The sequence below is a fragment of the Macaca thibetana genome, chromosome 9, assembly GCF_024542745.1.
Source record: "Macaca thibetana thibetana isolate TM-01 chromosome 9, ASM2454274v1, whole genome shotgun sequence".
NCBI lineage: Eukaryota > Metazoa > Chordata > Mammalia > Primates > Cercopithecidae > Macaca > Macaca thibetana.
Window position 1 is genome coordinate 118563954 of NC_065586.1, and position 25009 is coordinate 118588962.

General features: G+C 49.5%; 1 protein-coding gene across 1 annotated transcript in view; it reads left to right on the top strand.

Annotated features, from left to right (window-relative positions):
* Positions 1 to 25009, top strand: part of HTRA1 (HtrA serine peptidase 1) — a 52930-nt gene that overhangs the window by 21068 nt on the left and 6853 nt on the right. Inside the window, exons 2-5 of the mRNA XM_050802697.1 lie at positions 5880 to 5979; positions 6405 to 6609; positions 23741 to 23935; positions 24413 to 24445. Of these exons, the coding sequence (XP_050658654.1) occupies positions 5880 to 5979; positions 6405 to 6609; positions 23741 to 23935; positions 24413 to 24445 (533 nt within the window). The remainder of the gene's footprint in view (positions 1 to 5879; positions 5980 to 6404; positions 6610 to 23740; positions 23936 to 24412; positions 24446 to 25009) is intronic.

Genomic DNA, 25009 nt, shown 5'->3' on the forward strand with positions numbered 1-25009 from the left:
TACTAGGTAAGTGGAAAGATCCATCTCTATAAGTTGTTGTAACTTACCATTTTACGAATCTTAGTTACTCAGTTTTTCTGTTTAAAAATGAAATCATGTAGCACTGTATAAGTCATTCAGTTTTTTCTTTTGGAGAATTACTCTGGATTGTCTAGGCTCTGTGTTCTCCACATATATTTTAGAAATAGTTTGTGAATTTCTACAAAAAATCCTGCTCGGAATTTTCACTGGGAGTATGCTTAATCTATGGGTCAATTTGTGAGAAATTGATAGCTTAACAATAGCGAATCTTCTGATCCACAAGTGTGGTATTTCTCTCCATTTATTTAGGTCTTCTTTATTTTGATAGCATTTTGTAGCTTTCGGTGTACAGATCTTGCAAATATCTTGTTAAATATTTCCCTAATTATTCGATATTTATTTTTGATGCTGTTATAGTTATATTTTAAAAATTTTGATTCCAATTATTGCTAATACATAGAAATGCAATTATTTATTGACCTGTTATCCTGTGACATTGACAGACGCAGTCATATATTCGTAGATTTCTAGAATTTTTCTACATAGACTATCATATATATCATCTGCAAATAAAGACAGTTTTACATTTTCCTTTCCAATCTCGATGCCTTTTCTTTCTTTCTCATGCCTCATTGTGTGGTCCATTACTGAACGGCAGCCAGTTCCAGCTTTCTGTTCAATAAAGGAGCAGTTGAAAGGGCCAGGCCTTGACCTTGCTGGAGGCTTCCCATCCTCATTGCCTTCTGCTTCCTCAGTTCTGGCTTAACAGAACAGTGTGGGGAGGAGGCATGATCCTTACCTACTAGGGCGTTACAATGGCCTTCTTCAGGTTGGTTGATTCATCAGGTTTAAGCGCTCACCTGGGCTGCAGTCAGGCTAGATTATCTGCTGACCTTGCCCTGTCTCCTTTCTGTAGTGGGGTACCCTTGTAAGCTAGGGAGAAGAGATACAGGTGAAGGCCGGAAAAACCAGCCTGCCACACAGCTTCCCTGGATCATACCTTCGCAGTGATATGACGACACCGTTAGGAGGAGCGGAGGTGGCTGAGTGGGTCTCCAGACACCTCCCTTTACCTCTCTGCTGTGCCACTGATGTGTGACGTGCTTGCACCTATACAGAGCTGCCACTGAGCAGCACCGTGGCCAGTCCTGTGGATTTTCTTCTTTCTAAATTGTATGCCATGGCTTGATCAAACATTTCATATACAGTAGATCATGAAATCAGCATAGAAAACACATTGAGGTAGATGGTGTTACCACATTTTATGGATGAGGGGCTAACACTTGGAGAAGTGAGGTAACACGTCCAAGGCCACACAGCTAGTGAGCACCATGCTGAGGGTCACACTCTGGTCCATCTGAGGCCAGAGACTGTGCACAGCCTTCTCCTCATGCTGAGTGGCCTGGACGCCCCCACCCTCTTTCCCCTGAACCCCTTGGAGAGTGGGCAGTGGCAGAACCAACCTGGGCCCATCTATGGGGATTCTCCATTGGGATTGACCCGTCTGGAAGGAAGACAGTTGACCCACAGTTAAGATCACAGCAGATGGGCCAGCCAGGGTTTCTGTAGAACATCAGGCAGTGGCCACTCCATCTAGTTTCATGGATGAGCCTTTTTAATAGAACAGGAATCTAACACTGAACCAAGCTGCTTTTAGACACACTTTTATTCCTCACTCTGAAATGGCATTTGGACAAGCCAAATATTTCTTCTTCTTTCAGTTGACATTTTGTCCATCTTTGAACAGTTAGCTGATGTTTCTTCTGTTTAGTTATTTCTGTTCTATTTTCCTGTTGCCACTGGTCCACCCAGGGATGGTAAGAATGGAAGTCAATGGTTGCTTTTTCATCTGGGATGCGTCACGAAGGCTCAGTCAGGCTTGTCATATGGTCTGTGCTCCCACTGCTCCTTCTTTCTGTTTCCTCATCTACAGAATTTGGAGAGTCCTGGACCTGATCTCAAATTTCACATGTTCTTTATCTTCCTGCAGCACGCTGGGGAGAGGGAGAGACAGGGATTCCATCACAGAAGGTTGGAGCTGGAGCAGACTTCACAGCTCATTCTAGAGGCATTTGGTCCATCTTCACAGCTCATTCTAGAGGCATTTGGTCCATCTTCACAGCTCATTCTAGAGGCATTTGGTCCATCTTCACAGCTCATTCTAGAGGCATTTGGTCCATCTTCACAGCTCATTCTAGAGGCATTTGGTCCATCTTCACAGCTCATTCTAGAGGCATTTGGTCCATCTTCACAGCTCATTCTAGAGGCATTTGGTCCATCTTCACAGCTCATTCTAGAGGCATTTGGTCCATCTTCACAGCTCATTCTAGAGGCATTTGGTCCATCTTCACAGCTCATTCTAGAGGCATTTGGTCCATCTTCACAGCTCATTCTAGAGGCATTTGGTCCATCTTCACAGCTCATTCTAGAGGCATTTGGTCCATCTTACAGATGAGGAAATGGAGGCTGCCCAGGGGACTGAGGCTGGAACTGGGCCTTCCAGTGGCCAGGCCAGATCCTCCTTGGTCTCCCTTGTTGCTTTCCTGGTGGGCAGACCCTGGAGCCACTTTCTGTGACTGTGTGAGAAGGCGACTGCCCAGCAAAATCCATCTTCAATCCATCTTCATTTTTGCCTCTGGCGTGGGCAGATTCTCCCATACCTAATTCGGGAAGCCAGAAAGAGGAAGTCCGTTAATGATCCTTAGTGGGAAGGTGCTAGTAATGATCCTTCTCGTGAGTTTCTGAAACACCACGCCGTCTCTGTGTTGCTGGCCCGGCCGGAGTTAAACCTCTTCTTGGCCTTTCCCCAGGAAGCTGGTCTGAGGAAACCCAGATGCGTTTGTTTACAGCTGTCTCTGGTGACGTTCGCCAGGCTCTGTGTTCAGAAGGAACATTTCCATTCCCTTATTTACACCTCCCACTGGAGTGCTCGAGGAGACACACCAATTATTTCCAACTACCTAGAAACCTGGGAGGGTAGCAGATCTGTAGGGGGCCGGTGTTGAAGCGAGAAGCTGTAAATCTGGTGACACTGTGGGCTTGGGAGGGCTTGCCCGGATCTACCTGTTACTTATACTCTCTATTAAGAAATTTTAGTGTCCATGGAGAAGTTATTTAAAGTCTGCGAGCCTCAGTTTCCCCATATATAATATGGGAAGGATACCTGATTTTCCTGTTCCACAGGAAGGTAGAAAAAATTAAATTAAGGCAACTGATGAAAGGGTTTTGCAAGCAAAAATAATAATATGATACTGTCCTGAATTTGTTAAATTATTCCTCCTAGTAGTTGCGGATCTTTTTCTGTACCTTAGAAAACCATGCTATGTAAAAAGAGATGATTCCAATCTTTAAATAAAGCAGCTCAGAGGTCAGGGGCCAGGACAGAAGGGGGCCCTTTGTTCACAGATGCGCTTTCACTTCCAAGAAAGCAAGCGTGGGAGAGGCAGGTGGTCCTCCAGATGTCCCTGTGCCCCATGGTGTCAAGTTGGGTTACTATGGCCCCTTGTGACCCAGCGTGGTAGGGATGTGGGAGCCAGTGGGTATGAAACTGTGATGGGTCACAAGAGGGCTGGGACGTCTCATAGCTTCTACTTACAGCCTAGAGCCTGGGGAAGGGCTGCCACCTTAGTGGTAAGAGAGGCATGTATGTGAGTGTGTGTGTGTGTGTGTGCGCATTTGTATGTATATATGTGTGACTCTGTGTGTATGTGCACATCTGTGAGTATATGAATTGTGTGGAAGTGTGTATAGGTGTTTATGTGACAGTCTGTGTATGAGTGTGGGTGTATGTGTGTGGGTGTGTTTATGTGTGTACGTGTGTGGGTGTGTATGCATAGTGTGTATGTGTGAGTTTGTGTGTGTGTGCCTGTGCATCTCTGTGTGTATATGCATGTGTGTTAGGGGCAGGCACACAGGCCTGTTGGTAAATGAGACACAAAATACCTACAAAATACAAAATATGAGACAGGAAATACAAGCCACAGTTATTCATTTTTCAACGCAACAGACATAAGATTACCATGTGAAATTGCTCTGAAAGTTTCCAAAAGCTTCCTGTCAATTCGTAGCGAGCAGCTAACAAAGGAGTGCGGGTCCCTGGAGCCTGCTTGTGCAGCATTGAGCTATTCCAAGGGGGAAGAATGGGGTGCATGGCTCTTAGCTGCAGACCAGCCTGGAAGCCCTCCAGCCTGCTTGAGCAGACTTGTTAAGAGGTAGCAGCAGGTGGCAGAGATTAGGAGCTGGAGTAGTAGGCTAAGGGTGCACTTCCAGGGACACACTGCCTCTGCCACCACCCGTGCCACCAAAATGGGAGCCCAGAACCCTGAATCTCTAGCAGCCTGTTTCTGAATCAGTTACCTTGGGTGTGCGCCTCTGGTCGACAGAAACTAACTTTTAGCCCTCCTGGGTGAGAGCCTCACATCGGGACATGTGACAGCTTTGTTGAAAGTAGCTTTGGAAACGCCCACCACGTGGGGCCACTCACTGTAGTATAAACGGTCATGCACCACTGAGTGACAGGGATACGTTCTGAGAAATGCATCGTTAGGCGATTTCATCACTGTGGGAATGTTACAGAGTGCGCCTATCAAACCTAGATGCCATAGCCCACGACAAACCTAGGCCAGATGGTAGAGCCTGTTGTTTCTAGGCTGCATGCCTGTACAGTAGGTTACTGTACTGAATACTGTAGGCGGTTGTAACAATGGTGAGTATTTGCGTATCCAAACATAGAAAAGGTACAGTAAAAACAATGGCATTATGGTCCACGGTTGGCTGAAATGTTATGTGGTGCATGACTGTAGGTATAAAGCATTATGGTCGTTTGATTTTCCTCTTTTTCTCACCCACAGTCTTAAGGCACCTCTTATGCCTTTTGTCTGGGATGTCCCGGGCAGGGTTGGAACATGTGGTTAAGGCATGGTGGAAACTGCTTTGGGGACGGACGATGGCCTCAGCTTGCCTTGGGGTGTCAGTGGGAAAGATAGGAGCTGCCCCTTTGCCTTCATGTTTCTTCGTAATAATCTCAGATCTACCCATCTGGTGAGCCTCTCCTAGAGAAAAGCCCCGGTGCTCCTTCGCTCCTGCGGTGTTTCTCAGGAGGGTTGCTTCTTTGTAATGGTGGGGACTCAGGGAAGGGACGCAGGCAGAGGGTGATACCACATCACAAAGGGACCCTTGGCTGGGTGCGGTGGCTCATGCCTATAATCCTAGCACTTTGAGAGGCTGAGGCAGGTGGATCACCTGAGGTCAGGAGTTCGAGACCAGCCTGGCCAACATGGTGAAACTCTGTCTCTACTAAAAATACAAAAATTAGTCAGGCATGGTGGTGGGTGCCTGTAATCCCAGCTACTCAGTAGGCTGAGGCAGAAGAATCGCTTGAACCCGGGAGGTGGAGGTTGCAGTGAGCCAAGATTGCACCATTGCGCTCCAGCCTGGGCAACAGAGCGTGACTCCATCTCAAAAAGAAAACAAACAAACAAACAAACAAAAACACAAACAAACAACAACAAAAAATACTTGGGCCATCAGCTTCTTGGAAAGGCTGGTGTGAGGTAGAAGCATTTGCTGGTGCCTCTGCTCGACACCAGAGCAGAGGTGATTTTTTGGTGACTCTGTTGAGAGCAGAGAACCTGAGCAAAGAGGTTATCATGAGTGGATTTTACTGCCTTACTTGGGTGGGCATTCCCTTGGGAGTTCGATGGACATTTGCAGCTGAGCCCAGGCAGGGGAACTGTGCTCACTCCGCCTTCAGAATTCCAAAGGCTGAGCATGCATTTTGGCTTCCTCTAACCCATGTCTTTCTCTAGGTGACCACAGCAGAGTATCATTAAGTATCTATTCTTTGCTTTTGTTCTCAGGGCAGGAAGATCCCAATAGTTTGCGCCATAAATATAACTTTATTGCGGACGTGGTGGAGAAGATCGCCCCTGCCGTGGTTCATATTGAATTGTTTCGCAAGTAAAGAGAGCCTTCCTTTTTCCTATAACCTCTGAAGCTTTCACCGCCACTAGCAAAACATGAGAGCTCTTTTTGAGACACATTAAAGTGTCAAAGTGTCACTGAATATCTTCCTACTTTAAGATAAGTGTGTCTCCCTTCAAACATTTGCCCTATTCGACTCTATGAATCTACAGTCTTAACCCTTCTAAATGTTTAAAGAACCTCGGGCTCTGAAGAGATTCCCTAAGAATATTTTGTAAGTGAAATTGTTTGATGCATGCAAAAAATTGGCAGATTGTTTAGTTTTTAAATGTTAAGCCCAATATATAAAGAAGCGATTGCTAGGTGTGTGTTGCTGTTGCAGAACCCATTCATTAATCAATGTGTTGAAGCGTTCATTTTAAGGTGTTGCAGGCTTAAGTGTGTACTTCTTTGGATTTTAGGCTTCCGTTTTCTAAACGAGAGGTGCCGGTGGCTAGTGGGTCTGGGTTTATTGTGTCGGAAGATGGACTGATCGTGACAAATGCCCACGTGGTGACCAACAAGCACCGGGTCAAAGTTGAGCTGAAGAATGGTGCCACCTATGAAGCCAAAATCAAGGATGTGGATGAGAAAGCAGACATTGCACTGATCAAAATTGACCACCAGGTGAGTATGTTTTCGCCTGCAGAGGTGAGTTCTCAGATGCCCTGGAACACCCTTGGCAAAGGCACCAGAGCTCTCTGATTGCGGGTGATTCTCAGGGGGCACTGAAGCCAGTCTAAACCAGTCACAGGAGGGCCTTGAGGAGATGCTGAGTATGGCCTGGGCGTGTGGGAGAGGCAGGGGCTCAGGAGAGCTTCTGTAAGGAGCCAGATAAAAGTTTTTAAAATAATGTTTTAAATGTTTATCAAAGAAAGCAATAGATTTGTAAAGAAATTAGTAGGTAAGTTGTGAAAATTGAGTCTCCTTCCCATTCCCGATCCTGTGGCAACCCTTGTTACAGATTTTATTTATCCTCCACAGATACGTCACGCATTCACAGTGAACATAGAATTTACTGGGGTTTAGACTGAGCCATCCTTAACTTGTCAACAGTTACTTTGAAAACAAACCAGCTCTCCCAAATTGGGGTTTTGCAGGGTAATGAGGTGTGTTTCAGAACAATATTCCATACTTTATATATCTTGGAAACCTTGAGTTAAAACAGAGCTAATGGATTTCTTCTTCCCAGACCTTCTCAGAGCTTTTAGTATGCTAGTGTGCACGTGGCTTGCCTACAAAAGGGTGTTGACTGAACTATTTGCCCAAATTATAATCATTTGAGTATACAGCTTTTTTTTGGAGGGGGGAGGGGCAGAACTGAGCCATACCAAGATCAATCTGGCAAATGCTGTATTTGAAAATGCTTTCTATTTAAATATTCTCTTTGCAATCATTTTTGCTGTTGATTTGCTTAGCAAAGTCTTCATGTCTGGGACAATATCCATTTCTTACTGACTCATCAAAAACCCCCACTCGACACTTTGATGAGAGAGGTTTTGTTTGCTGTGTGGCATGTTCAGTGAAAGCGTGGTTTCTAGTTTCTTCACATCCTTGTAATTTTCTGGACTTCAGATGGAGGGAACAATCAGAGGAGGTTGGAATCCTGCCTCTGGCCAAGGAAAAGACCAGAGACTGAGCCAGTTGGGGTCTCTTGTCCAGCCCTCTGCTTGCCTCCCTTTACCTGGGTGTGGGCTGAGTAATTCCAGACAAGCGTAGAATTAATCAGGCTATTTGCGCTGTTGGATGGCATGCTGGGTACATCTCCTTCTGGAAACAGCTCTGCGTGTGCTGTTTGGGTGGTAGGATTCTGGGTCTCCTCTGTCTTTTTATGGCATCAAGTTGCTGCCCAGCCCAGGCTCCTTTACGGCCAGTCTTCAGAAAACCACCAGCTAACACATTTACAACCCTCCTTCCCCGATGTTCCTATAACCTCTCTATGGCCGGGTGGCCAGGCACGGCCAAAGAGGCTCAGGGTAGATATAGGGTCTGTGTCCGGTGTGTGTAACTGGCCTTGAGTGAGGCTGCAGTTGTGTGTTATTTCTATTAGGTCACTGTGGAATTTCTAGCAACAACTAATCTTTCAAAGTGTGTTTATTGGTCACAGGATCATTGGGCCAGCCTCTGCCTTCGTTCTTTTTCACCTAATCTGCATAATAGCTGTATTATCCCCATTTTAGAGAAGAAGAAACAGGGACTCAGAGAAGTCTAGTAACCTGTCTGAGACCACACAGCAAACACGTCATGACCCTGCCCTCCTAAGGCAGCCAGGCTACTGCTCCCAACGTGTCCAAGCCCATGGCTATTGTTGGAGGGATACAGGCTGGCCCCATGGAATGATGGGACAGCTTGACCTTAAACAGCCCATGGAAAGGTGGGTGCATCTGGTTTAGGAACAGGCTGCTAGAAAGGTATCCAGGATGTGGTAGTCTCACCGGAAGGAGCCAGTCAGAATAGCACAGCCTGTGGCCACGCGTGGGGCCTGTTCAGCCTCACAGAGCCTTTGGGAGGCAGCCAGCAGCAGGGCATGAGCTGTGTGCAGGCAAGGCGCTGGCCTGGACGCCGCCCCCACTGAGTAACTTCGTGTTTGGAATGCGTGGGCACATACCGTGCAGCTGCTTCTGGCCGGCGGATATTCTTTTCCAATTTTGAGCCAAGGTGGAGACTGTCTCCTCGTGTCATCCCTGGCATGTCCTGGCAAGACACGAACGATCTCAATAGACAAGCTTTGCAGAGTGCGTCTGACCTGACTCCTGCTGTCCTGGGAGCTGAGCTCTTCAGCCAGCAGCATGCTGTTTGACATGTGTTTCAAGTCCCTCAAGAAAGGGTGCTTGAAATTTAAAATTGAACTGATGTGGCTTTTCTAAATGGAATTGGAAATGAAAGGATATTAAATTGCAGACAACCACACAAAAGACTGGTTTCCACTGACTAAACTGCTTTTTTTTGCTGATAGTAGTTGGAAGTAGGGAGAGTAACAGCATCTCTTCCAGCTCTTTCTCTTTTGTTCCCTTGTTTTGATGATGGGTTATTTCGGGGGAGGCTCTGGCTGGCCTTGCTTTGTGTCACCTTAGGGATAACAAAGAGGATGAAAGAGATCAGGAAAACAGAGAAGGCAGAACAGAACCAGCAGAAACTGTGCTTGAGGAATGAAAATCACCTACATGGCTCCTTGTCGTATGAGACTGTGGCCCAACCTCCCCCAAAGCCACTTAAGAGTAACCCAGTGAAGCTGGTGAGACTGCCTGCTGCGTCCATGGGCCCAGTGACTAGCTTGGTGGCTTATCATCTGGACCCAGCTCCTCCCCTGGCATCCTGATTTCACTTGGAGGGTCCTCCATTGTCCTTCATAAACGTGTTTACTTTATTTTTTTTTATTTTTTGAGACAGAGTTTTACTGTTGCCTAGGCTGGAGTGCAATGGTGCAATCTCCGCTCACTGCAACATCCACCTCCAGGGCTCAAGTGATTTTCCTGCCTCAGCCTCCTGAGTGACTGGGACCACAGGCACGCACCACCATGACTGGCTGATTTTTGTATTTTTAGTAGAGACAGGGTTTTGCCATGTTGGCCAGGCTGGTCTCAAACTCCTGACCTCAGGTGATCCACCTGCCTCAGCTTCCCAAGGTGCTGGGATTACAGGTGTGAGCCACTGTGCGTGGCTATAAATGTGATATTCTTGAGACTTTCAGTGAAATAAAAATTACCATGGACACCTGTGGTCATTGTCCACTTGCCACCCACCTACCCCCCTTACTGGCAGCAGCAGCCAGCATTTCACATCTCCGTCATCGGACAGCGTAGGTGGGCCCATCAGTCATGGTGTCCTACCCTCTGGTGCCAAGGAGCGGACACATGACCAAGTTAGGGCAAGCAGAGGCTCCCCCTGGAACTGCAAAGTGAAGCCGGATGTCACCCACAGAGACTAACATGGTGAGGCTGCTGTAGGCCCTGCTCTTGAGACCCCAGCACTGTCTGAGTTCTTGCACTTTCTGAGTCCAGTTTCATATCTGCTTTTCCTCCCGTTCTTGGAGCTCCCCTCACATCTCCAGTGGCTTGAAGTTGCCAGAGATGTTTCTGGGCTTGTGACCAAATGACTCCTTTTCTGCTTCTCACTGCTGAGCAGACACATGTGCGCTCACTTTGCCTGCTGAGTCTTGGGACCCGGAAGAGCTCTTGGGAGACGCTCACGGAGCAGCCCCCTCTTGCCGGCCCTGCTGACTCCCTCCAAGCAGGAGGGGAGAAGCCCTGGCTGGGCATCCCTTAATGTGCTTCTGCCCAAATCTGAAACTCCTCTTTCCTCGGGACCCACGACCGTGGCCAGCCTGCCTGGGGAGGGAATCCCAGCTGCAGAAAGTCGGGACAGTATGCGTGTAAACATGTTAATAGAAAGCAGCTTTGAGGGCAAACTAGTTCAGCTTTAGTTACAAACTCTTTCCAAATGTGTTTGACATGAGCCACTGCCAGTGTGCAGCATATGTCAAGCTTTCATCCAATGGTGGCATTTTGTCCCAACGGGTTTTTTTTTTTTCCTGAGCAGTTTGGGGCAGGGGTGGGGAGAGGGAGAGAGAAAAGTAAAAAGAGAACAGTTTGGTTTCTTCAGGCTGGAGTACAAGGTAGAGATAATGGGATGTGTTGAAGAAAGTAGGAGGGAAAGTTACTTTAGTTACAGCTGTTTGTCCAGCTGTGCTGATTAAGAAACTTGGAGAAAAGCATCTCTGGAATCATGTCCTTCCCATCTTGTATATAGCCTTTGCAGATCTCCTGCGGTTCTGAGAGAGATCTGAACTGCTTACCAGGGCCTTGAGGGCCCCATCTGATTGGGCACCCTCCCTCCCTCTGGCCCTCCTCCTCTTCCCCTCCTCCCCTCCTTTCTCTGCCCCCACCTGCTCTGCTCAGACACCCCCTGCTCGGTTACTTCCCACAGGCCAGGGCTGTCCCCTGGGGCCTTGGCTGTTCCCCTCCTAGGAGCACCCCTCTCCAGCTCCTCAGGGAGCCAACCTTCCCATCCTTCAGGCCTCTGATTAAATTCTGCCTTAGACATCTCTCCCCACCCCACTGTGGGAGGTGACGCCCCATGCCCCAGTCTCCTCAATCCCACCGCGTCACTCTGGGGACACATCACCCCAGGGACAACTGCATTCCACTCTTGGTTTTTCCCTCCTTGTCTATTGATCACAATTTAGAGTCGCCTCCCTCATTTCTCAGTCATTTGTCAAATGAAGTCCATTCTGCAGCTAGACTGCGGGGTTGGGGACACATCCGGCTGATCGGTCCTCAGGTAGGAGGTGCTTGGCAACTTTGTCCCGAGTAGGACGTTCACAGCTGTCTGCCCTGGAGGAAGCGAGGGCACCCACCACGTGGATGGAATTGAGGGGAAGGCACCCGCGGCTCCTGCATCGAGCTTCCGTCCTATATTCAATGAGGAAATGACCCTGCAGCAGGCTGGCTGCAGATGCCCCTGCCATCCCGCTTTGCCTGCCTGGAGTTTGATGGACATGTGGTCCTGTCAGGGCTGCAGCAGGTCTGTGGTCTTTGGTAATGCAAAGCGCTGGGGAAACAGTGAGCTTTCCTGTGGGTGCTTTTCTCTGACGCCAACAACCAGGTAAATATTTGGAAACGGCCTTGTTGAGGCTTGTGAGGTGGTTTTCCTCCCTCCCCTGTAGGCCTGCGCCACCCCTCCAACCCCCCGGCCACCTTCAGGCCAGATGGCACCCACAGACCTGTTTGAAGTGGCTGGACAGGGAGCCCTCTGGGCGCTGGGGCCGCTGTGTTTGCAGAGGGTCCTCTTACTGCTGAGCTGGCTGGTGCAGCGGGGAGGCCAACACCCCTGATCCTCATCAAGTTCAGAGGGGAGTCACCGCGGGTGAGGGGCCTGGGGCCTTTTACATGTCCTGGGAGCTGCTGGGCAGGCCGCTCTTCTCCAGGCCACCAGAACTTGGCCCTGCATGTGGCGAATCTTTCCTGAGTCAGCTGAGTGAGGGGGGTTCAGGCAGCCCCCCGGGACGTGGCAGTGGTTGGGGATGGGAGTGGGCTGGTGCGTGCCATGACTCACGCCGGTTCTCCTCAGGCAAGCTGATGGTCAGACGTGCTGACTCAGTGGCCTGAGCTCGTCCAAAAGTGAATCAGAGAATGCAGGGCCTGGGCTCACCCACTGCCCTCTCCTGGAGTCATCTGTCACTCATCCTCATGAAGGAAGCGCCTGGGAGCCTGGAATGCACTTCGCACTGCCCCAGCTCCCCTCTTGTTTCTGTGTTTTTCCATTTTGGATTCTTTCCCCCCACTCCTTCTGTACTGGGCATTTTGTGGTCTCTTCTTTTTCTCCGAGAACTCTGAGGGCTACCATTGCATTTGCTAATGATGCCACAGACGGTGTTGATGTTATGAGGCTTCTATTACTGTATTGATTGTTACCATTTTTAGGGGGACAGGAATCAATATTTCATGAGGGAATGTGAAGCCAGACAGTGAAGTAGAAGCTGGCTTTTATTTTGTGCCAGGCTTTGTCCACAGGCGGGTGGGGACGTGGCTCCTCAGCTCTTGACTGCAGCTCCTTCTGGCATGGGAAACGCTTCAGTTCCCCAAACTCTCAGAGCTGGAGACCCTGTGTGTTCTCTGGCCCGGATTCAAGAACTTAGTTGATTGTCAAGGAAATTCTTTGGCTATATTTTTCTCTTAATATGGTAATGGCTTTTTTCACTCTGGCACTCTCTTTTCAGGGAATCGGATTAAGACTATTATTTATGGTTCTGAAAAAGCAGTTCCCAAGTTGGTGGGACTAGATTTGTTTAGGAATGTCTCCTGTCCTCTTCATTGAGGGGGGAATACAAATTGGTTCCATTTGACAGTTTATCAAGTGTGTGACAGAGTATTAGAGTCCAGGGTTGGCCAACTACAGCCAGTAGTCCAAAGCTGGCCCTCTATCTGTTGTTGTAAATAAAGTTTTATTGGGACCTGGTCATGTTCACTTATTTAGGTAGAGTCTATGGCTGCTTTCATTCTGCACCAGCAGAGTTAAATAGTTGGGATGAAGACCACATGGCCCATGAAGTCAAAAATATTTGCTTCCTGGCCCTTTATAGGAAAAAATTGCCAGCCCCAGTGGTAGGCAATTTACACCTTGTCCTAGAGGAGCTGAAAGTGGCTGGAGGCAGGAATGCTCATAAGAACCAAGCGAGGTGAAGCACTAGGTAGCTGCGGGGAGCGGAAGAGAAGCTGATTAGCTGATTTTGTTTGCCCTTTCTTTTCCAGAGATTGTGTTTTTTTTTTTTTTTTTTTTTTTTTTTGCAGAGATGAAGCTTTGGTCTTGCCACAATAGCAGAGGGAGGCCTTATTTTTGTCCATTTCTCTATGACATTGGTAGAAAGGAGTTTGTCAGAATTCCAAGCTATTTGGCAATTATCCAATTTTGAGATCCTAATGGATCTTTCAAGGTCTAGTTTGTTCATTCTTTTAGTGATTCCTTATTAATTCCCTGATTTTATACATATGTGTTGAACATCTGTCTTGGCCAAATACTTGTTAAGTGCTGAGGATGCAGCCACAGTGGGCAAAGCCATGAGGCTTAAGATCTAGTGTGGGAAACGGGTGAAGTAAAGTAAATATGGCAATAAGTACAGTGCATGAAGCAAACAGGTGAAGGGGTAGAAGGCCTCGGGCTGCAAAGATAGTAGATAGTGTAAGCAGGGAATCTTATCTGAGGGGTGACATCTAAGCTGAGATGGAAAGGACAGTGAGAGCCAGCCAAGGAAACAAGCTGGGTGACAAGAGTTGCAGGTGGAGTTGCTTAATTTCCCATTTCTGCTCAGCCTGCAGAACCTAGATCTTGGACTAATTGCAAACTGTCATTTCCTTGTGAGTTTATTAGAACCCTCCAGAACAAGTTTCTGGTTAGCTAGTTTCTCTGTGTGTTGCTCATTTCTTGTTGGTTCTGGTTCTTTGGGGTTCCTACTCATACTCCGGAAAGCTCCAATGTCTTAAGTAGTCAGTCTCCCAAGAGTCTGAAAGCACAAAGATTCACAATGATACGATCACCTCTCAGTCATAGCAGCATCAATGCAGTTCCGTAGCTGGTTTCCTAAAGCCATCCAGACCTCTTTCTGTGGCAAGAGAGAAATAAGACCTTCTGGTGAACTGAGGACTAATTATCCTAATAAACATGTGAATTAACAGTTCCTTTGGTTAAACAAAGCACCAGAATCTGATAATGGGAACATGTGACTCACGGTATTTCCCTCTTTGCTTTATCTACCAGGCAGCTCACGAAACCACTGGCCTTCCCTGTGTTCCCATTTTATGTCATAAATATATGTTTAATTAACTTATTATAAAAGGCCCTTTGTCATGGACCATATCAAATTATTCTTATATAGAAGAGGTTATACATGTTTTAAACATTTTAAAATAAATCTGAAAAAAATACTACATCCTGGGCAACTTCCCCACATATGGGGCTCAAAGAAGCTCTATGTGGTTATGGGTAAGGTGGAGTCAGAGTGCCTTCAGTGTAGTTCAGGAGATGCTGAGAGGCTGCTGTGTGCTGGACTCTGATCCCACTAAATAGAGTAGGGCTGAGCCCCTGCCCACCATGACAGCCTGGAGATACAAGCTGTTCCCTTTGCCTCCCTGAGCCCTGAGCTTTATAGCCTATAGACAGCTGAAAAGCAGGCTGCATCGGTTACCCCGTCAGTTACCCAGACCCAAATGCCAGGCCTTGGCTAACCCCAGTTATTACCTAATTTCAAGATCCTAATGTATCTTTTAAGACCTGGCTTGTTCATTCTTTCATTTATTTACTTATTCATTGATTTTGTAAATATTTATGGAGCATCTGCCGTGCTATATGCTGTTGTAGCAGCATCAGCCACCCTGAAGTTGGTGGATGAAAGGGGACAGATCAAAGGGGCTGATGTATGGAGGAGACACAAGTTAGACTTGACCAAGACAATCTTATTCCTCCTCTGGATGCCACGAATATATACAGTCATTAGCTGTTGGGCCCCCATGAAGACTGTTGACATTTTGTGGTTTAAACACTGAAGAGTAAGGGAATGTTGGAAATGGCAAACATCTGATATAGTGTAAAGAAGACTAAATATTTTGGTGGTGTTCATAAACACTGAGGAGGAAAGTCGTTTCATTTTGTTCATTTGTGTGCTCTCTCTCTCTCTCTGTTATGGCACATTATCCTCTGTTCTCCTTCTCCTTTTCTTTTTCCTTTTTTCTCCCTTCATCTCCCCACTTCTCTGATCTCTCCCACCTGAACCGCTTCTACCCTGCTGCCCTCCCATCCATCCTACCTCCTCTACTTCCCTCCCTAGACAGTAGTAATCACATGTCAGTTGGAGAAACATGATGGCGACTTGGTCACACCGTTCTTCTCAGTCTGTATATGTTGGTGATCTCCATGCCCATCTGGCAGATCCCTCCTTCCCTGGCTCTTCTGCTCACCACAACCACCCTTGACTTTGTGATCGCTGATAACCTTCACCTTCTCTAATCTGAATCCCAAACTTCTCAGTCCTGGCCCACCACCTCCCCTCCTCATCCACTCCGAACCCTGAACGGAAGCTGAATGGAACCCTGAACGGAAGGGTTCTGAAGCTGTTGGGAACCCTGAACGGAAGCTGAAATATCAATGGGTCATTGCTTTTCACAGTCCTCTGTGAAAGATTACTGGCCAAGCCAGCATCTGGAGAATTCCTGGTCTACCGCCTCCCTGTCTGGAGAAGCTGGAAGAGCCAGCTGCATAGGGCATGTGACCCATGTACTCACAGGCCTGTGCCCTGAGCTCACTGTTTTAATTTTATCTTTGAATTTGTATTTCTGTGAATAAAGTCCTATGAGCCAATGGAGCATGCTCAGAGAACTTGGGGATTTAGTTCAGGCTGTATTCCTCCTACTGCCTCCCCAATCCCTGGTCCCCTGAGACCTCCAGCCCCACCTGACCTTCCCTTCCCTGTTTCTATGCAGCGATCATTGCTACCCTCCATCCCTGGAAGGGGTATAGGCACAGGGCAGTTCTAGGTTCCAACTTGGGCACCGCATAACATCTTAGTGGTGCAGGGTTCAGGCTGATGATGCCATGGTGGTTCTGTGGGCTACTGGGCAGGGTCAAGCCGCTCTCACCCTGATCCAGGTACCTAATGCACCCTGACACAGAAGTGGCAGTGTCCTTGGGGTCATCCATTATCCATGTGTTGGAGGAGTGGGCCCTTAGGGAAGATGCTTGGCTCAACTTCCCCACCCCTAGCCAGGGCACGATCCGAGGTCCAGGGGTTGGTGGGCACGAGGCCAAGTCGTGAGGCCTCCAGTGTCTGCACTCACTGTCCCGTAAATAACCACAACAATAACTAGCAAACCAAAACCAGTGTGATAGGTTGAGAGAGACAGAATGTGGAAGAAGGGAAAAAGCTTTATATTTTAGTACCTTTAACAGTGCTTTCTGTATGCTTTATGAACAAGGAGCCTGCATTTGCATTTTGCACTGGGCTCTGCTAATTTTGTTGCTGGTCCTGCTCCCTAGTAGCCCGAGTCAGCAAATCTTTGGTTCATCTGAGTCCACAGTGCACTGACCCGCCCTTTTTCACAGTTCCTCCCCTGCCCATGTGCTCACTTCCCTCCTTACCCAGCTTGGCTCACTCTCTCAAGCAAGTCTTTGGATGCTGACATCCCCCCTAAACAACCCTTCTGCGGCCTGGTTTGATTGTCCTTAGGAGGCGTGCAAGTTCTATGGCACTGCTTCTTGCTGGGTATAGAGGATGTGCTATTTTGTCCATTGCATATTTTTTAAAGAAAATGAAAGGTTAGCATAACTGTTTCCAGAAGGCACATTGAATCACTCAGTTGAGTCCCAGCCAGTTGCTGCAGCGTTAGCCTTTGAAGCAAACTTGAACCAACACAGGACCAGCCTGGAAGTCCCAGCCTCCGGAAACGATGCAGTGGATTCTGCAGATTCAGCAACAAAAATATTTTTGTAACTCAGGAACACTTCGTAATTTTCAAAGGCGAGAAAGAAGTAATTGACTTGGCTTATTAGGTTGAAAAAGAGTTGCCAATTTTTTCTTTGGTTTTGTTGTTATTGTTTTTTGTTTTTTTTCTTTTCTCCAAGCTTCAGGGAATGAGATTAAATGAGCACTGAAGTGCTACTAGGCAGAACCTGAATGGAAGGAAGCTGAAATACTGATGGGTCATTGCTTTTCACAGTCCTCTATGAAAGATTACTGGCCAAGCCAGCATCTGGAGAATTCTAGGAATCCCCCCTCCTCTTGCAGCGGTATAAGTTTGCGGGAATCATCTCACCCCACTGGGGAGTTGTATGAAAAAAGGGATTTATTAGGGACCCTGTTGCCTGTTTGGATCTTACCAATTTAACTATTGTCTGCTAATGGATGTTTTGGAAAGCAACCAGGTTTTCTGTAAAGAACAGCTAATTGTCAGAGCTGAGATGACCATGGGAGATCACTGGGCTCAACTCCTAATTTTAGAGGTGGTAAAACCGCAACCCAGAGAAGCTGATCAAGTGGGCCAAGGTCGTAGACTGAGTTCATACAGGACCAAGACCCAGCCCTGTTGTCCTGCTATCTGGGACAGTGTTCTCCCAGCACACGTGGAGCCTGAGGGGGTAATGTGTGTGTGTGTGTGTGTGTGTGTGTGTGTGTGTGTATGTACATGTACTCATATACACATAGGTGTTTTGCCTAGGTTTTCACTTCTGCCCCACCTTGGTTGATCTTGGAGAATGAGCCCGAGGCGCAGGTGCGCTGTCAGCCTGGGGGCTTCACTCAGCACAGGCCCAACTTTTCTGCTCTGGGGGAGTTCCAGCAGTTATGGTTCATCTGTGGTTCAGTTATGGAACCCACACCACACGTAGCGCCCCCAAAGCCGAGGCTGCATGCACAGACCTCCCCTCCCTTCTCGTGGTGGGCCCCTGCTTGGATTCTTCCTAAACTTCTCCTTTGCCCTGCTCTGTGTTATACCCACTCTGGTCCCCTGTCCCTGTGGAGTGATCCAGGGCACAAGGACAGCTGTTTCACTGCTGGCCGCTGTGTACCCCGAGCATCTGGGAGGTGGGGAGCGGGCTGGGGAGAAGAACACCTGGAGCGGAGGTTGGGATCAGGGAGGGCCGCAGTCCCGGTACCACCACCACCTGCTGTGGGACCTGCAGTCTCCTCATCAGCAGAACAGCTGTGAAGCCATCCTGCCCATCCACAGGGTGGTGGGTTGTGAAGGCTGCATACCTGGCAGAGCTGGAGAAGCTCTGGGGAGATGCTGGACATGCACGGTAGGAGTGGTTTCCCTGCCTTGCCCAGACTCTGCTCCCATCACCTGAACCTCCCTGTCACCACCACGGAACTGCTGTGACCATTGCTTTCTTCTTAAGCAGATTAACAGACATCTCCTGCCCCACCCCGCCAAACAAACAAATGAACAAACAAAAAACGTGCTTGAAGGAGTATGAACTTATACAGTCTTTTCTAAACACTGTTAAGTGCTGGTATTGGGATCTTCTTTTAAAATGAACCATATTCCCCAGGCTTTGGATGACACTCATGGTTGCCCACCCTCCAACTTCCTTCCCTGCTGGCAGAACCCTGGGTTTGTTTTCGTTCCACCCCCGACCCCACTGCATTCCTGACTCAGGCAAATCTGCAGGGTCCAGTGCAGTCAGGGGGCCACGTTCCCTCCTCCAACGGGTGCTGAGGTCGCTGCTTGATTGGATGCTGCTGATGACCTGCGAGGAGGAGGGCGCCAGGGCGCTTTTGGGACTTTGCTCTTCTGAAGAGATGCTTCCACAGCACGGTCGCAGTCACGTCTTGATGTGATGTCTGGAATGGTGGTGGCCGTCTTGTGGCTGTGAGAACAGGCTGAGGTTGATTGGATGGAAGGAAGGAAGGATCCTTGTTCTTGACACTGTCTGTGAGCCTTCAGGTTATCGCCCTGGCACCACCCAGCCCTTGGAGTAGACACCTGTCTACTCTACATACTCCATTTGGAGTTGGGTTTTTTGGTCACTTGCAGTTGAAAGCACCCTAACTGATATACACAAACTATTTTTAGTGCGGGTCTGTGTTTGGCCCTTATGGAAGACTTTGGGCTGAGCTGCCCATGGTGAGGGAGACGGACTTCATGTCTTCTTACCACTCTGTGTCCTGGTGGCTTGTATGTGTCTCTGCCCATGAGGCAAAAGCCTAAAGGGCAAGGGCGGATTTTCTTAATCGGATGTTCCTTGCACCAAGCACATAGGAGACACTCAACGAATGGTTGTTGAGAGAGTTCTCTTTCACGGAGGTGGTGTTTTGTGAAACGATGCTGCCAGGCCTGCTTGTTATTTGTCTGTTGGTTGTAATCTGCACGAATGCAAAGAGCCATCTTTAATCATGCTGTGGACCAGCCTCTTCCAAGGTATTAGCATGACTCCCACTACCTGCTCAGCATCCTGCCTATGGCTAGGACTTTGTAATTTACATAGATACGCTGGGGAGACAGGGAGCCCATGACCAGGACTCTGACACCCTCACTGGAGCTGTTTCTACATCTACCCTGGGTGGCTGTCTAGGACATTAGGCGATTCGTGTCTTCCTAAAGTCCCTCTGTTGAGAGACTTCTGGCTCTGTTGAGAGGACATTATTTAGCATTGTGAGTCCCTACAGGCTGGGGGCCAGTGGGCATTTTCCTTCTAGATGTCCCCTCTCTTCTTCTGGCCTCCCAGGCTTCCTGCTCCTGAGACTGTGAGAACTGGCCTGTGCTGGGCTCACTGCAGAAAGACCGTCGTCTCCAAAGGTCTTGTGCCAAACTTGAGCTACAAGCTCTTTAGCCGGGCCTGAGGTCTCCGCCTGGGCTCTGGGAGAGCAGCAGTGGCTGTTTCTGCCCCCTCACTGCTGTCATGCCCACACTTCACTTGCATTTTCTTCGCCCCCCAGCCGTGTGAGAATCTGGTATGAGGAGTGGGACTCACGTGCCCTCTTTCTTCTCCTCTTCCCCTTGGCCTTTTCATCTGTCAGTGGAGGACAGATGTTTGCCCCGTTTACTTCTAGGCTCACTGTGGGGCTCCAGGGAGATGGTGAAGTGGCCAAGGAGAGGAGCTGCCACCTTCAAGACGGCCTGTGGCCAGTGCTGCTTTAAAGGGAGACTCAGAGATGCTTTGCTGTGGGTGGCGCAGGAACCAGCATGGGGACAGCAGTGCAGAGGCCTTGGACTCAGAGTGCGTGGGCCCCACGGGGCTTCACGGCGCCTGTGGCTGTGCACTTCCAGCCTTATCTGTGCTGCATCTCCTCCACATTCCCCTGTGGAGCTGATGTCTAGACAGCTATGGAATTAAATGCTCAATTACCGAGTAGGAATTTGGCCAGCAGAGGTATAGCTGCGGAGCAGACAGACTCGAGGTGAGGCTCACGGCTGAGAACGGGCCCCACCTGGCTCTGGAATGAGCTGAGGGGCCCCATGCTCCTGCAGCCAGTGGCTCCTGTGGGGAGTTGGGGCAGTGACCCCCAAAAGGCAGTTTGACCTCATGGAGAGCCATAAATCTGGCCTGGTCACCATCTCTGCAACACATCATTCCATTGCAAAGATTTCTGCCTGTGATTGGAATTCTGGGTGAACGTGTACTGGGCATGAGGGTCTGAGAGCTGGGAAGCCTGTTCTCTTGTTTAGCCAGGCTGCCCATGGGCTGTGAGGAGTGCCCCCATCTCTGAGCCTCAGTTTCCACATCTTTAAAATGGGGGGAAAATACAGCTCAACTCCTAAGGGTGCCGTGAAAGTACTTTGTCACCTGCCAGGCAAAGGCTCATTCCTTTCACAGAAATGCAAGCTTTACAATGTGAGACCCCTCCCTACTTCGCCGCATGTGTCCGCTTGCTTTTTTCTGTCTTAGGGTTGCCCTACATGAGCTAGGAAATGTCTGAGTGAATAAAAACGTAAACGAGATGATCACTGGTGGTGCCCATTGGTGCAGCCTTTGCCTAAATGGCCACTACGTAGCCACATTTTCTCGTCTGTGTTCAGGTGAGGACTGGTTCCTGGGGAGACTCCCTGGGTTCACATTATGGGTGTCTATCTTGTCGAAGCCCATATGGTCACCCAAGTGTGACTGAACCATGGGGTGCTCTGGGCCCCATTTTTGGCAGCAGGCAGCATCCCCTGGAGGCCTGGCCCTCCCCAGGAGCATGGAGAGCAGCGCCCATGGACAAGCAGTCTGCAGCCTCCATCTCCTCCTCCCTGCCCGGGGGGCTCCCCCGCCCCAGCCTCGCAGCTTCTCCAAAAGTGTTTGTCTCCTTGCCGCATCCTCTGGGCCTGAGCTCAGATGGTGGAAAAGAAGAGCTGGAAGGAGAGTTGCCTTTCGGTCTGTCTGCCTTCTGAGGTCTCCTGAGACATACAGGCTGGGCCTGCCTCCCTTTCTAGGAGGCGCCGATGGGTGGTAAGGATAGGGGATAAGTGAGATGTGAATGAGGATCACCACAGCAAGCCCTGACTCATAACTTTTTGATGGGTTTTCAATGTGTGGTGAAGCAGGCGCCTGCTGGGCCCCCTTCCTGAGTTGAGCTTGATCTCCTGCCTCCTGTCTGTCTCCTTAGGCAGCCAGGCTACCCTGCTCCAGCAACCTGTGCCACCCCGTCCCTTTACCTGTCCCAAGCCCAGCCCTGAAGGCCTCAAAGGCCTGGCCTTCCAGCCAGTCCAGGGCCTGAAGGGATGGCAGTGTCCCTGGTGGACCTCCCCCAGCATGGCGTAGCGCACATCCCAGCCCTGCCTCCTGCCCCGCCTGCACGCCATGAATGCTGAAGTCATGCCTGGCAGGGGCTGCTGGCCCGGGCCCAGAGTAAACAGGCTGCGCTGAGCTTGCTGGTGTGCTGCTGGATGCTGATGAGCTTGAGGAGTGTGGGAAGTGAGTGTGGGGCCGAGCAGGGATGCTGCAGGCCTGCATCTCCCCCCAGCTGCCCTGCACGCTCCAGCCTCAGGCAACCCCACAGGGAAAGGGTCACCCACTGTCAGGGCAGACCTTTACCATGGCTGGGTGACATGGGCTGGCTGTGGGAAGGTGGTTGGTGGTTCCCCCTGTTGGATTTGCACAGGCCCAGATGCTCACAGCAAAACTAACACCTAGATGATGCTTATAGGAGCCAGCGGGTAATCAAAGAGCTGTTCAGATCTTCATTTGCTTCGTTCTCACAGTGGACCATTGAGGTAGCTGTATGTTAGTCCCATTTTCCAGATGGGAAAACTGAGGACCTGAGTGGTCGTAAGCTCAGGCCCCTATCTAAATCACACAGCCTGGCCCCAGGTCTATGCTCTTGACCATGGACAGTGCTCTCCTGGTCCTCTTGGTATCTGTGATCTGAGGGACCTTCCTCCTCCTCAGTCTTGTATAGTCAGTTTTAGGTCTTAGACTCTTTCTTCACATCCCTTTCTCCTTTCGGGAGCTCTCTCACCCAGCACCTTCCTTATCTAGTATGTGTTGGGGGATATTTGTGGCATGATGTGGTGCTGTGTAGTGGATGAGAGAGTCTGTTTTTCCGGTTTCAGCCCCAGGTTTCAATCCCTGCTCTGTCTCAAGTCACCCAGACTCTTGGAGGCTCAGTTTCCTCATCTGTTAAATGGGCATGGTGGTCACCTCACCTCATCAGCTGGTGTCTGCTCCATCCCTGGTGGAGGAGATGGCTCAAGTAACCCCTTGGTTCCACCTGCCCCACCCCACTGGTCCCCTGGCTCTTTCTTTTTTGAGATAGACAAACGTGAGGCTCTGGATTTGCGGTTCCCACGAGGGCTGGGGTGGCTATCTGCTTTCTGGGTCTGGTCCATGTTTTCCAGGGCAGCTGCTCGTTCTAAGTGAACAAAGGCTGAAGGAACTCAGGAGGTTTGCTCGGCTCCGAGGATGGCAGAGAGGGAAGGGGTGCCGATGCCTTCCCTGATAGAGCTGGGGAGGCCCTTCTCTGGTTCCCCCCAGCTCCTTGGCTTGGGTGACCCTGGAGCTGACTTCTGTTCCATTTTGTTGTGCAGAGTTGTTTGGGGCTCCTGGCTCTGCCTGGCCTTTGTGGGCCACTGGAGATCAGGGCTTCTGGAGTTGGCCAATTAGCCCGCCCAGACCAGGGAGCACAGGTGTCTGATGGAGGGCCTTTTCAGGAGAGGAGAGATGGCCCTCCTGTTGGGTCTTGCTGTCTTGGGTCCTGGAGGCCTTGCTGTCCCCATGCTCCATCCATGCCCTTGACCAATGTGGCCCTGTACTCAGCATAGGCATGCACCTGAGTCAGTGCAATTCCCTGTCCACAGAGCACCCCAAATATTCCAGGCCTCAGGATGGGTGTGCACATGATGAGCCGGGCAGGTTTCACCACCTGTAGCTTGGGATCCTTCCCGGGGCTTGGTTCTCGAAGGCTGCCCCAGGCAGTCACACCCCAAACCCTAAATTCATGTTGTCTTCCTCTGTCTCTTGGCCTCAAGGTTTCAGAGTGAGTCTGTGCTGATAGCTTCAAGATGTGATGAGACCCCGACTTGGCCTCCAGTTCCCTCCCCACGGTTTCCTTGGCGTGTGTGCGGCTTCAGTGGTCACTGGCTCCCACACAGCTTGTAATGTGTGGATTACGGGTGGGAGGGAAGTCCGGTCCTGCCTGCAGCAAAGGGATGTTAGTCGTGAGCTCAGTTCCCCACCGGGCCTGGTGTTTCCAAATGGCCCGGCACTGTCCCTGCTTGGTTTTCCATGATATCTGTGCCTTTACCCATTTGGTTAAATTAAACAAATTCAGCAATGCCAGCCATTGTGGTTTCAGGGTAAGTTGCCTGTCCTGCTGCTTGGCCGCTCCTCAGAGCTGCGGCCGGGAGAGTTCGTGGTCGCCATCGGAAGCCCGTTTTCCCTTCAAAACACAGTCACCACCGGGATCGTGAGCACCACCCAGCGAGGCGGCAAAGAGCTGGGGCTCCGGAACTCAGACATGGACTACATCCAGACCGACGCCATCATCAACGTGAGCCTCTGTCCCTCTGCGGGTGGGGCTTGGGGCAGGGTTTTGCCAGAGGAGAGGAGTCAGCATCGGTCTCTGACTTCCTTGTAGTCTGAGTGAAAGGATGGAACTAGACCAAGCCATGTGGATCCTAGTGCCAGCAGCACGACAGGGGTCACACGGCGGGGACAGTGACACTGGAGCAGGTGGACAGCCAGCCTCCTCCCAGGAGGAAGAAGTTGTGTTGGGTGCTTTAGGGTGATTGCAGTTGGCTTCTGGGCTTCAGAGAGAAAATCTCCCCATTTACGGCACCTCTAAAACTTTCTGAAAATTGTTAAGGTCATTTTTTTCCAGCAAAATATTAGGTTAATGGGAATGAATCTCAGAGAAGAATCATGCCCCACACTGTAGACACCATGCTCAGGAGACGGCCAGGCAGGGACATAGATTGGACCACGTTATGACACAATTTGTAACCTTTCCATTTCTGTTTAATTGCAGTATGGAAACTCGGGAGGCCCGTTAGTAAACCTGGTAACGTATTTTAAACGTTATGTCGTTTGTTTTTATTTATGTACACACTGTTTTTGTTTTGTTTTGTTTTTTGATGTAGGGGGTCTTTTCAAACATAAGCTTGCCAAAGCGTGTTATCAAGTTTCTTTAAAATGAGCTCTGTGAATGTACTGCATGCTTGCAAATGACCCTATGGATCTTTTCTGGAAAGAGTAAGGCAGGCTGGAGGTGAGGGTTGGAAATGTTATGCCAGAGAGCACACTTGTGTCTCAGAGTTACAGGTAAACACAGTGAAATTCAGGGCCAATGCAGGAGTAAGGTGAAGGTCACCAAAAGTGCTGGCCGGTCACTGAAAGAGCCTCCTCCAAATTAAATCTCCTGGGCTGCTGAAGGAGCTGGCTGGGCTCATACACACTTTCTCTTGGCCAGGAATCCTCCCTTAAGGCCTGGCTGGAATGAGGAGGAGTTACCCACCCACAAAGATATCATTTAAGTCTACCCTTAAATACTTGAGCAGAAAAAGTGAAGCCTTAGAACATAGACCATCAGCGCTAGAGGGCAGCTCCGGGGCCGTTCATAGAGGGC